At 49.6% G+C, this 13,251-nt stretch overlaps 1 protein-coding gene across 1 annotated transcript in view; it reads left to right on the top strand.

Moving 5' to 3' along the window:
* Positions 1–12,138, top strand: part of LOC105982329 (nascent polypeptide-associated complex subunit alpha, muscle-specific form) — a 20,597-nt gene extending 8,459 nt beyond the window's left edge. The window contains exons 2-4 of the mRNA XM_013011903.1: positions 4–1,967; positions 2,022–3,107; positions 11,887–12,138. Of these exons, the coding sequence (XP_012867357.1) occupies positions 4–1,967; positions 2,022–3,107; positions 11,887–12,138 (3,302 nt within the window). The remainder of the gene's footprint in view (positions 1–3; positions 1,968–2,021; positions 3,108–11,886) is intronic.
* Positions 12,139–13,251: the final 1,113 nt, after the last annotated feature.

Below are 13,251 nucleotides of genomic sequence, written 5' to 3'. Positions count from 1 at the left end.
CGGGGACCCCGCTGGTGCACCCGCCCCCGCCGGGGACCCCCATAGCGCACCCGCCGCCTCCGGTGACCCCGCTGGTGCACCCCCCGCCGCCAGTGACCCCGCTGGTGCACCCCCCGCCGCCCGTGACGCCGATGACGCAGCCGACGACGCCAGGAGTCCTGATGGCCCAGCCGATGACGCCCGGAGTCCTGATGGTCCATCCTTCTGCACCAGGAGCGCCGATGGCCCAGCCGCCGCCGCCTCTGGGAGCCCCGCTGGCCAAACCTCCGGCTTCCAACCTCATGATGATCCCCCAGGGCGGCAGAGCGCCCATCATCCAGCCGCCGGTGTCCGGAGCGCCCATGGCGCAACCAGTGGCTCCCCCGGCCCAGTCACTGGCCACTTGGGCCCCGCACGGTCAGCCCTTGATCTTGCAAATCCAGTCTCAGGTCGTCAGGGCCCCGCCACAAGTTCCCCAGCTCCCTCCACTGCCTCAGATACCCCAGCTGCCCCAACCGCCCCAGGTGCAGCTGGCCACGCCCCCCGGCTGGCAAACTACCACACCTGGGTGGCAGGCCCCGCCCCAGGCCTGGCAAGCCACGCCCTTGACCTGGCATACCACTCAGGTCACGTGGCAGGCCCCTGCCATCGCCTGGCAGGCCCCCCCGCCACCCCCGCCACCCCCGCCGCCACCCCCAGTGCGCCAGGGGCCCCCCCCAGCCATGCGTTCCGGGCCTACTCCTATCCGCCCTGGACCACCCCCAGGCATGCGGCAGAGCCAGAATACGGGCCGCCAGGCCTCACCCAGCATGCGCCAGACCCCGCCCTCCATGCGCCAGCCGCCGCTGCTCCGCCAGATGCCCATCCGGCCGGCTCCGCAGGCCTTGGCGTCTCAGCCGCAGCTCTGGCACACCCTGCCGCCTCCCCCACCCTTGCGGCAGGCCCCGCAGGCTCGTCTGCTGGCCCAGCAGGCCCAGGGGCCGCCACCTGCGCTGCAGGGACCCGTGGTGCTGCCCGTTGGCCCCCAGGCGGCCCAGTTAGTGCTGCCCGTCTCACAGGCTGACCCCGAGGCTGACCCTGAGGCTAGCTCGGAGGAGGACGAGGCCTCAGAGGAGGCCCCCGCGGCCGTGCACTGCCCATCCATCATCTGGCAGGGCCCCAAAGGCCAGGTCCTCGTGCCAGAGGAGCTGCCCATGTCGCTGGAGTACGAGGAGGTGCAGCAGGCCGAGGAGGGACCCAGTCACTTCTGGCAGCCTCTGCCCGCCCAGGAGGCCCAGGAGCAGGCCCCCGTGATGGTCCAGCTGGAGCAGCAGCCCTTTCGGGGGGCTCAGGACCCCCAAAAAGCCAGGCAGACTCGGCTACCCTCCCAGGAGGCCGAGCCCACGGGCTTGCAGGCAGAAATGCCAACAGTGCAACTGCAACCATCCTGGGAAGGGTCACCCCCCATGCTGCAGGGGGAACCCGAAGGACCCCTAGAGGCGACAAATTTTCCCAGGGGTGCCTCTAGCTCATTTATGACTCCAGGAGGAGAATCTAGGGCCTCTAGCTCTAGAGAGCACGGGGGCTCTTCTAGAGAACGCGGGACCTCTTCGAAGGAGAAAAAGGGCCCTCCCAAAGATCGCATGATCTTTGCTGCCACCTTCAGTGCTACCAGGGCGATGCCAGTCTCCAGGGCACACCTGCCACCTGCCTGGAGGAACTGGTCAGCCACCTCGGAGACCTGCATTGCCACCCCGAGGGTCTCTCCATCTACCTCCTACTACCGGGCTGCCTCTCCTCATGCCTTCACAGGCCCACTGGCCACCACTGAGGGCCCCAGGCCACTGCCCTTTTGTCTGCCTGGGCCATACGCCTGCATGGGGCCACCCCTGCCTGCCGTCCAGTGGGTTCCAGAACCCCAGGTGAATGCCCCGAGAGCATTCAAGAGGGTGCCCACCGTCCCCATGGCGACAGCCGCTGTCCCGATGGCCACAGCCGTTGTCCCCCCGGTGGTGGCGGCGGCAGCAGCAGCAGCAGCGGCGGCAGCTGCCCCTGCTCAGGAGGACTCCAAGACCGTGGAGCCACCACGCCGCCCGTGCAAAGCCACACGGAAGAAGAAGCATCTGGAACCTAAAGAGGACAGGGGGGGCCGCCGGGTGGCCATGTGTGACTTTCTGGGCCTGCCAGCTGGGGAGGATCCCAGAGTGTGTTACTGGGAGGGACAGGGTTCTGACCAGCTTCTGGGGGACTACCCCTACATCTCTGGTGCCATAAGTGGCTGGGAGTGCAACAATACCTCCAGGATCCTGAGTGGGTGGGAACCACCCAGCACCTGCTGGGCAGTGGATGGCCCCAGCACCTCCAGAGCCACAGGTCACTGCAGAGGCCCACACTGCTCTCTGCCATTAATCAGTGAGGCCTTCTGTCTCTCTCAGGGATCCAGGGCCACCCAGAGGGGTCGCCAGGGGGCACTGGAGCCATTGTCTCCCTCAGATGGGAGAACAGATCCACTGGTGCAATTTCTCTTGGTCAATGACCAAGTCCAGGTGCCCATCCAGCACTCGGAGATGGTAAATGTCGTCCTCCGAGAATACAACCCCGAGTGCTTTGATGATGATGATGACGAGGACGACACTACCACCATGAAGTGGGGGTGTGCCTTTGGTCGGTCAAAGGGCGGCTGTGCCAGAAGCCGGACCGATGTGATCATGCAGAAGATGGGGGAGGCTCAGGGTGGTTTTGTGGCTCCCTGCTTAGACAGGCCCAAGTTTGGCCTTCTGATGGTGGTGCTGAGCCTCATCTTCATGAAAGGCAACTGCATCCGGGAGAGTCTGATCTTTCATTTTCTCTTCCGGCTAGGGCTGGATGTCCGGGAGACCACTGGTCTCTTTGGGAATGCAAGGAAGCTCATTACGGATGAGTTTGTGAGGCACAAGTACCTGGAGTACAGGAGGATCCCTTGCACTGAGCCAGCGGAGTACGAACTCCTCTGGGGGCCCCGGGCATTCCTTGAGACCAGCAAGATGCTGGTCCTGAGGTTCCTGGCCAAACTTCACAGGATCGACCCCCAGAGCTGGCCCTTCCATTACCTGGAGGCGCTGGCAGAGTTTGACAGTGATGATGAGGAGGATGTGGAGGTGGAGGTGGAGGTGGAGGTGGTGGAGGAGGAGGAGGGCGATGACAATGAATCTGATGAGGAGCCCAGCAGCAGCACGGCTCCCCGCTAAGATGGGTTACAGAGAGACATCATTCCAGTGGGTCGAGGGCCAGAGGCCACAGAGAGACTATGGGGGGGAGGGGGAAGGGGTAATCTGTTCCTGTTGGGGTTTTTTTACATAAAAAAATCCAGTTCTGTGGTACGTGATGTGAACTTGAAGTTTTCAACCTGATCGTGTACCTTGCCAAAGCTTTTTGTACGTTCTTATGTGGTGTTCATTGGGACTGGCTGCTGTTCTCTTTGGTATTTTTTGGCCTCTGTAATTTTTTTTTGTCAATGAGATGTATGGTTTGCTGTCATGTATCCTCAGTGTTATGTTCTTGTATCAGAGCTGTGCAGATTTTGTGAAACGAATCGCTGAGTGAAACTGTTGTTCCCCTTTTTTCTGGTACAGTTCGTGTGTGAACTTTGTGGTGGGGTTTGTTCTTTGACTGTGAAATGCCTTGTCAGCTTAAAAATTATCTGGAGAAAATCTAAAGATCTATATCTACAGATAAAATATTCTTTCAGTATAAGATGGAAGTGTTTGTCTTTATTCTAATTCTCACCCTCTTAGGAGCCAAGTTACATCACACTGTTGGAATTGGAACAAAGATCAAGATCATTTATGCACAATATACATATATATATATATATATATATATATTTAAAAATATAGTAAGGCAGTTTCCAAGGAAAGTAGATTGTGGTGGGTGGCAAAACATGAGATTCCCAGTCAGCACAAAGTAAAACTTCACAAGTTTGGTATATGCCACCGAGAACCTCTATCTGGTTGGATTTTTAATCCCCAAGTTAAACAAACAAACAGGTAAACATACACACACGTTAGCAGCAAGCCCATAAAATTATAATGTGAAAGAAATTCCCCGCCCCCAGCAACTAGCATCCATCAAGATCATTAGCCACACGCAGAAAGGGACAAGGGGCCGCTTGTCAGTCTTGTGGCCCTCAGAGAGGGGGGAGGAATGGGAGTGCAACCATGGAGATGTGGGAAAGATGTGGAAAAAGAAAGATGTTGAGGGGCTAGGGACCCTGAAGACTGCAGGATAGGCTGATGAAATTGGAATTCTTTGGGACATAGACTGGACTAGGGTGGGGGTTAAGGGGAGGAGGAATCTAAATGAGTGTGGTCAGCTCTTGAGTAAGGGAGGTGTAAGGGGCAGAAGGAAGAGAATCATGGGAGGGACTAAACTGGCCCAAGTGGGAGTAAGCTATGTGCACACCTGTGAAGGTAGGCTACGAGGGACTTCCCTGGGGTCATTGTTCTTCCTGCAAATAGGGCATATTTCCACTGCTACCCCTTGTCACAATTGAGAAACTCCAGACCCCTGTGTGTGTGTGTGTGTGTGTGTGTATACACACGCATGTGTGCGAATACATGGGCATATGCATGTGTGGTTAGGAAATTCTATGTGAGGTTAATAGCAATTGTGGGTTTTATCTGCCACCTACTGGCCATGCTACTGTACTGCAGGTAGCGGGGATGCCAACGCCCTTTCTGCAGTTTTATGTCTTACCTAGATGGTAAGTAAGTACAGGTGGTAGCCGCCACATGCATCAGGACTTTGGTCCACAACCTTACCTACATCTGCGCCCAATGCTTCCTTCTTTCTCCATATAGTACAGGCCAAGTTGAAAGCCCTTCCCAAGGCCAATCCAAGGGCCATAGGCCCTGTAGCTTGGCCAATTGGGAACCCTGGGGAGGGGGGGGGCAGGAAATATGGAGAGACTGGATCCCTTCCGGTCACAACAGAGCTAAAGTTATCTTTTTGTTTTTGTTTTTCACACAACTGGACTTATTCCAGATCTGACTGGACAAAGGTGATTTTTACCAAAGTACCTAGATTCCCCCAAAACTCAGTCCTGCTATCTGAATGCTACCTTCAGTTATTTTTGATGACCAAACAAATACTCAGTGAAGATGATATATACCCCAGTAGAGAGCAATACTGAAGCTCAGTTTCTTGCTTGGTTTTAATTTACATATAATCTCTTGTGCCAGTACTGGGACTCAAACTCAAGGTCTCACACTCTTTCCGCCCGCCCCCAGCCATGGGGTTTGAAGCTCAGGGTCCGGATGCTGTCTGTTAGCTTTTGTGCTCAAGGCTTCTGCTCAACCACTTTGAGCCACAGCCTCACTTCTGGCTTTCTGGTAGCTCACTGGAAATAAGAGACTCAGACTTTTTCTGCCCAGGCTGGCTTTGAACTCTGGTACTTAGATCTCAGCCTCTTGAGCAGTTTGAAGTACAGGCATCAGCTGCAGGCAGATGCCAGCTAAGGTCTCATACTTTTTTTTTTTTTGTGCTGGTCATGGGGCCTGAACTCTGGGCCTGGGTGCTGTCCCTCAGCTCTTCAGCTCAAGGCGAGCACTCTACCACTTGAGCCACCTTCCCAGCCCCAGGCCTCACACTCCTGCTAGGCCTTTTTGCTCATAGTTGATGCTCTACCACTTGAGCCACACCTTTAACTCTGGCTTTTGTTGGCCGATGGGAGATAGGAGTCTTAGAGATTTGTCTGCCTAGGCAGGCTTCGAACATCAGACCCTAGATGTCAGTAACTGTGAGGAAGATAGGATTGCAGGCGTGAGCCACTCAGTTTATTTATAATCATTTCTATGGTTTTTCTCCCAACCATTTACTCATGGGGACCTTGAGCAGTATTTGTGGAGCAGTATTTGGAGAGATTTATTCTACAACGTTGTCGCTATATGCCAGGGGGAGCTGGCTTTTTTCCAGCTTGGTTCTGCTGCTCATATAGAGTCCTCTGAACTCAGGATGGGAATAAGTCTTTTCTTTTTCTTTTTTTAGTTCTTTTTTATTTCATTTTTATTGTTATTATAAACGTGATGCACAGAGGTGTTACAGTTACATAAATCAAATAAAGAGGACATTTCTTTTTGGACAGTGTCACCCCTTCCCTCGTTCTTTCCCAGTTTTTCCCGCCTGTCCCCACCCACAAGTTGTAGAGTTCATTTTAACATAGTGTCTAGTTAGTACCACAGCTGCATTTGTTCACCCTTTGTCCCTCCATTTCTGTGCTCCCCCTTACCCTCCCAAAAACAGATTGATAAAAAAAAACAAAGAAAAAAAAGAAAAGAAAACCAAAACAACAACAAAGGGGAAAATCTCTTGCTTCCATTTCCTGGAGTTCATTCCAATAAATATTACTGCATATGCTCAGAGGCACATAGGCATTGTGCCTTTGTGTTCTTCCCCTAAAAATATCCTCCTTTGGTCTCACTGTGTGTGAATGTCTAGAGTCCTGTATGATGTATCATGTCCCAGAGTATTTTATATCTGGCTTCCATATTAATAGATGCAAATTTGAATTTTTTCAAATTATGAGACATAAATGACAATAACCACAAAATGCACTTTCTATGTTACAAATGAAAAACTACATAAGCTAAACATTGCACTAGGTATTTTGAAAGCTGATGTTAAGAAAACAGAAGGCAGAATGTAAAGATGATATGCAAAATAGATGAAACTATGTGGAAACAAATTTAAGACCTAGTATTTTGAAAGTGTGAACAGGTAAATAAACATAGCACAAATATTTTCCCATAAAATGGAAAAAAATAAAACCCTTATAAGTAAATGAACTGAAAGCATCAAGGAGGATTAATAAAAACAGGAAACAGTTGGGCACTGGTGGCTCAAGCCTGTCATCCTAGCTACTGAGGAGGCTGAGATCTGAGGATCACAGTTCAAAGCCAGCCCAGGCAGGAAAGTCCATGAGACTCCTATCTCAATTAACCACCCCTAAACCGGAAGTGATGTTGTACTCAAAGTGGTAGAGCACTAGCCTTGACCAAAAAGATCTCAGGGACAGCTCCCAGGCCTGGAGTAGAGGCCCCACTATTGGGGGGGAAAAAAGAAAAGAAACAACTGATTTCCTTAGTATCTAAAGACAGAAATATTCCACCAGTATTATAATTTCCATTAATGATATTGGCATACCAAACAGCATAAAAGTGCATGAACATCCAGTATGAATAATGTTATTATGAAAATTGAATCCATGTACACATCTGAAAAAAAGCATAAGCAATGCTATTTACCCCGAAGTCAGTGAATCTTCAAGGAAATAAAACATTGTGGCCTTCCCATGGAAGTAATCTGAAATAAAAGCAAAGAAATAATCGTCAAGGGAATCGCGTGTAGAAGTTGAGAAGACTGTGATCCAAGGGTTGTGCTGCCTAAAAAGACTGTCCCTGGACAGAGCTAAGGTTTAGTGATGTTTCCCTTTAAATGTAGGAACTCTTCACTTAGGGTCCTTGACTTCCATTGATTGCAGAATAGAATTTCTGGACACGTCACAACGGTAATAAAACTTGGTGGAGCTTTCGTAAGTAAACAAGCAGGCAAGCAGACAGACAAAAGCAAACAAACACACAGAACGGCAGGGGCACACTCTAGCGTAGGGTGGGTGCTCTTACAGAAGATACACACACACACACACACACACACACACACACACACACACACACACACGAGTGCTCCTTGGCTGTTGGAGTATTTATAGGGTAAAGGCAGGGGGTCTGGCTTCAAAGTTATGTAAAGATAGGTGCTTTGTCTTTGCTTTAATCACACTTGGTGTGACTTTCTGAGTTTCTAGGTGAGAATGCATCCTGACATAAAACAGATCCTTACCCTTGAGATAAAGAGGCACCCTGCTATCTGCATTTTAGGGTAGGAGGTGGCTTAAGTTTGGGGAAGCATTTTTCTGAGGAAGGCATACATCGTGCCAGACCAAGTGTTAATTCTTGGGGTGAGGCATACTCTCTCAGGAAAGCATGCCTCCTGCTGTTTCTCTTTAAAGCGAAGATGGCATTTCTATGTTGCTAAATACCATATTTCTGAATTGCCTTCGCCAGGCCTTAATTTCCCTAAGTTACCTGCTTTAATTCCCCTTAAATGACTTTTGTTCCCGGAATCTTAAGGGAAGTTCATGAAGGGATGTCCCCTGTGATGGCTTTAAGATGACTGTACCTCATTTTCCCTTAGCCCATCCAGTTTCAAAACCATAGGGTTCCTCAGAAAACAACTTGACATTTGATGTAAATGGATATAATGAAAGACTGCGTATCCAAAATGATAGGTTGTAAAGCAGTTTTAAAATCTACATCTGAACAGTAGTTCAAGTATGTACCAGCGTATGATAGCCATAAAAGGATTTCAGTAGAAGATTATTTCACATTAGGCTGTATGAGTTTTAGTGGAAAGAAAACACAAAGTAGTACATATGTCTATGTTTTGTTTTCTTTGTGCCAGTATTAAGGCTTCAACTCAGAACTTCGTGCTTTTACTTTAGTATTTTTGCTGAAGGGTGGTGCAATACCACTTCAGACATAGCTCCACTTCCACTTATTTTTTGTTTTGGGTCTGATGTGGGGCTTGAACTCTGGGCCTGGGTGCTGTCCCTGAGCTTTTCAGCTCAAGGCAAATGCTCTACCACTTGAGTCACAGCACCACTTCCAGTTTTCTGGTGGTTTATCGGAGATAAGAGTCTCACGAACTTTCCTACCCCAGCTGGCTTTGAATCACAATCCTCAGATCTCAGCCTAGGGTTACAGGTGTGAGCCACCAGCACCTGCCCCACTTTTTTTCTTTTTCTTTTTTGCTGGTTAACTGAAGATAAATGTCTTTGGATTTGTCTGCCTGGGTTGGCTTCAAACTATCATCCTCAGATCTCAGCTTTCTGAGTATCTGAAATTACAGGTATGAGAGCCTGGCGTCTGGCACTTTTTATGTTTTTGTTCTTGTTGGTCATGGAGCTTTCACTCAGACCTGGGCACTGTCCCTAAGCAATTTCTACTCAAGGCTAGTGCGCTACCATTTTGAGCCACAACCCCACTTGTGGTTTTTGTGTGGTTAATTGGAGGTTAGAATCTCATGGGGACTTTTCTGCCCAGGCTGGCTTCAAATTGTGATTCTCAAATCTTAGCCTCCTGAGAAGCTAGGATTACAGGTGTGAGAGACTGATGCCTGGTTCACTGGTTTTTTTGTTTGTTTTTGTTTTTGCTGGTCATGGGGCTTGAACTCTGGGCCTGGGCGCTGTCCCTCAGCTCTTCAGCTCAAGGCTAGCACTCTACCATTTGAGCCACGACACCACTTCCAGTTTTCTGGTGGTTTATTGGAGATAAGAATCTCACAAACTTTCCTGCCCAGGCTGGCTTTGAACCTCGATCCTCAGATCTCAGACTCCTGAGTAGTTAGGATTACAGGCGTGAGCCACCGATGCCCAGCAAGGACCCTGTTTTGAAACCAGCCCAGGCAATAAAATCTGTGAGAACCCTTATCTCCAGTGACCAAGGGGAAAAGTCAAAAGTGGAGGTATAACTCACATGGCTGAGCTCCAGCCTTGAGTTGAAAAAAGCCAAGCAAGTGTGAAATTCAGGCCCTTGAGCTCAATCCCCCAGTGCAGACCCAAAAACAAACAAACAACAACAACAAAAGTTGTAAGATCAGTCTGCCCTGCCCAACTGGGAACTTTCTCTCCATCACATCAGCTGTCCAGTCATGGAAGGTTTCCCATTTTGTGGGGTCAGTGGTTCCTTCTCCATGGGTGTGGCCAGTTTCCGCTCCCACCTTTCCCACAGTGCCTTCTCCTTCTGGGCTGCCGGGCGCCCACTGGTCTCTGTGTCACCACAGACAAAGAGCAAACCTTATGAGCTGAGGGAAGGCATGGAGGAGACTCCAGCCTGAGGCCTTCCCTCAGCCCTCAGCTGAAGCTGATTAAAGGTGGCTCAACCCAAACAGGAACTCTAAAAAAAATGAATGCAGGGCGCCCTCTGCTGGACAGGTCGCAGACTTCCTTAGGTTCTGAGCTGAAAACCTAAGTAGCCAAGGAGGGAGGGCTGCAGGGGAAGAAGCCCCTAATATTTGGATTTAAGACCCATTCTGTATGCTCTGGAATCTTTTTGGAAGCTACAGGGAAGAAGTAGTTTGTTAGGATCTAAAGTTTGGCTTCAGCCGTGCACTGGTGGCTCACACCTATCATCCTAGCTACTCAGGAGGTTGAGATCTGAGGATCATCAGTTCAAAGCCAGCCTGGACAGGAAAGTCCATGAGACTCTTATCTCCAATTGATCACCAGAAAACTGGAAGTGGTGCTGTGGCTCAGAGGTAGAGCACTGGCCTTGAACGAAAAAAGTTCAGCAATAGCACCCAGAACTTGAGTTCAAGCCCCCTGACCCACTAAAAGAAAAAGAAAAAGGTAAGAAAAGAAAAAAATAAGTTTGGCTTTCCCAGAAAGACTTTCCAGGACACAAAGCCACTGTGTGTCCATCTTCAGAGCCCAAGTTAGTTCCTCCTGAGTGCAAGCCATTTCTTATTTCCAAATCTCTCAGAGTGATCCACTGCAAGTCTCATGAAGGGATCCAATCCTCAGTCTTGCAATAGGAGCATGCTGAAGGCCTGTAATGCTCAAATCCTTTGAGCGTTGGAAAGTCGTAATGTTTAACAGATGGTACATAAGCTGGTATAGTGGCTTACGCCCATGATCCTGGGAATGGGGGGGGGGATAAGGAGGATTAAGTTGGAGGCCAACCCCTCTCCCCCTCAAAAAAATAAGTTCAGAAGAAGACCTGTCAAATCTTAAAAAATACTCAGGAAGCTGAGATCTGAGGATTGTGGTTCAAAGCCAGCCCGGCCAGGAAAGTTCGTGAGACTCTTATCTCTAATAAACCACTAGAAAACTGGAAGTGACACTGTGGTTCAAGTGGTAGAGCACTTACCTTGAGCTGAAGAGCTCAGGGACAGTGCCCAGACCCAGAGTTCAACCAACAACAACAACAAAAAAAAAACTAAAAAATGTGTGTGTGACAGGGAATATCTGTCACCCAAACTACAGAGGAAGGATAAGTAGGAAGTTCACAATCCAGGATGAGCAGAACATTAAGGTGAGACCTTCAAAAACTAAAGGAAAAAAGTCTGGGGCAAGGCTCACGTGGTAGAGCCCCAGCCTCACAAGTTCAAGGCCCTTAGTTCAACCTGAGGGGGGGGAGGGTGAGATAAGGAAATAGATGATAGATAAAAAGGGAGGGAGAAAAGGGAGGAGAGGGATGAAGGGAGAGACGTGAAAAAGAAGGTAGAGAAAGCTAGGCACTGGTGGCTCACGCCTGTAATCCCAGCTACTCAGGAGATCTGAGGATCCAGGTATGAAGCAAGCTGGGGTAGAAAAAGTCTGTGAGACTCTTATCTCCAATTAATCCCAGAAGAAGCCAGAAGTGCAGCTGTGGCTCAAATGGTAGAGTAAAAGCCTTGAGTTCAAGCTCCAAGACCCAAAAAAAATGGTAGAGAAAGAGGGAGAGGCTGGGCACCGGTGGCTCATGCCTGTCATCCTACCTATTCCGGAAGCTGGGATCAGGGTTCAAAGCCAGCCCGGGCAGGAAAGTCTGTGAGACTCTTCTCTCCAATGAACCACTAGAAAACTGGAAGTGGTGCTGTGGCTCAAGTGGTAGAGAGCTAGCCTTGAGCTGAAGAGCTTAGGGACAGTGCCCAGGCCCAGAGTTCAAGCCCCATGACTGACCAACAAAGAAAAAGAAAGAAAGAAAAGAAAGAGGGAGAGGGAGAGCTAGGAAGAGAGATTGAGGGAAATGGAGAAAGGAAGGAAGGAGGGAGGGGAAGAAGGAAGGGGGAAGGAGAGACAGTATGTCAGTGGGGAGCACTTCTCATTAACTTATTTCTGCACCTTCCTGTGTCCAGGAAGACGCTGCTCTCTGTGCCAATGGCCTGGGGTCCTGCATGCTGCTGGCCCACCTGTGGATGACAGGGGCTGCCCATGCCTTTGCGTTTGCTTCTGAATGGCTGAGAGCCCAGGCAATGGCAGAGTACAGCCCGCCAGCGCCGCCGGTCACCAGGACCTTTTCTGCAATCAGCAAACCTGCCGGAGGGTGCTCAACTGCGTCTCAGACTCTTCCCCCTGAAATCGAGACGCAGCCCCAAGATGTGCAATAGGAATGCGGATGTTGTGTTGAAAAGTGAGTGTTTGCTTGGCTGGGAGCTACAGAGATCGTGCAGGAGAAATCAGGTTGATCCTTCGTTTCCTTTTTCCAGATCTTATACAGATGTGGAGCCACACCAAGCTGGAACAGGCACATCATTAGTTCAGCCATATTATCCCTGCTCCTTAACCAGTCCGTACCACCGCAGTCCACACACAGGACTGACCCACCACCACAGACTTCTCTCTTGCTGCACAACCATACCTGAGCCTTTCCCAGCATGCCCGATCTCTGGCTATCACCACTTTCTTCTCCAAGGCTGTGATTTGTTGTCATTTCAAGAATATTATCAGCCAGGTGCTAGCAGCTCACACCTGCAACCCTGGCTCTTCAACAGGCTGAGAGCTGAGGATCGAGTTGGAAGCCAGCCTGGGCAGGAAAGTCTGTGAGACTCTTCTTATCTGCAATGAGCCAGAAAAAAAAAAGTCAGAATTGGAGGTAGGGCTCAAGTGAAAGGAGTACCAGCTTTGAGCAGAAAACACCAAGGGAGAGCAAAAGGACCTGAATTCAAGCCCTAGGATGGACCAAAAAAAAAAAAAAAAAAAGAAAGAAAGAAAAAAGAAAATAAAGAATATTATGCAAACAGGATTATCCCTTTGAGACTGGAATGTTTTCCTTCAGCATTATGTCTTTGGTATTGATCCAAATGATTGCATGTGTCAACAGCTAATTCCTTTTTAATACTATTAAAATATTTACTTACAGAAGATATTAACTAAAATATTTTGTATTATCCCCAATTCTGAGCTGTTACACATTTGCTATGAAAATGCCAGCCAGCGCCTGCTTCTTTTTATTATTGTTGTGGTAAGAATCAAACCCAGGGGCTCATGCATGCTTAAGCAAGTATGCTCCCACAGAACCACCCCCAGCCCAGATTTTGATTTAATGTTTTGTCAGCCATGGATCTTAAACTCAGGGCCTGAGTTTTTGTGCTCAAGGATAGGACTCTGTCACTTGAACCACAGCTCCATTTTTGACTTTTTGGTGGTTCATTGGAGATAAGAGTCTTGCAGACTTTTCTGCCTGGGCTGGCTTTGAGCCATGATCCTCAGATCTCAGCCTC

The sequence above is a fragment of the Dipodomys ordii genome, unplaced genomic scaffold (assembly GCF_000151885.1).
Source record: "Dipodomys ordii isolate 6190 unplaced genomic scaffold, Dord_2.0 Scaffold15, whole genome shotgun sequence".
In the NCBI taxonomy this organism is placed as follows: domain Eukaryota; kingdom Metazoa; phylum Chordata; class Mammalia; order Rodentia; family Heteromyidae; genus Dipodomys; species Dipodomys ordii.
The sequence above is the reverse complement of the archived record's forward strand: the minus strand, read 5'-3'. Positions and strand labels throughout refer to the sequence as shown.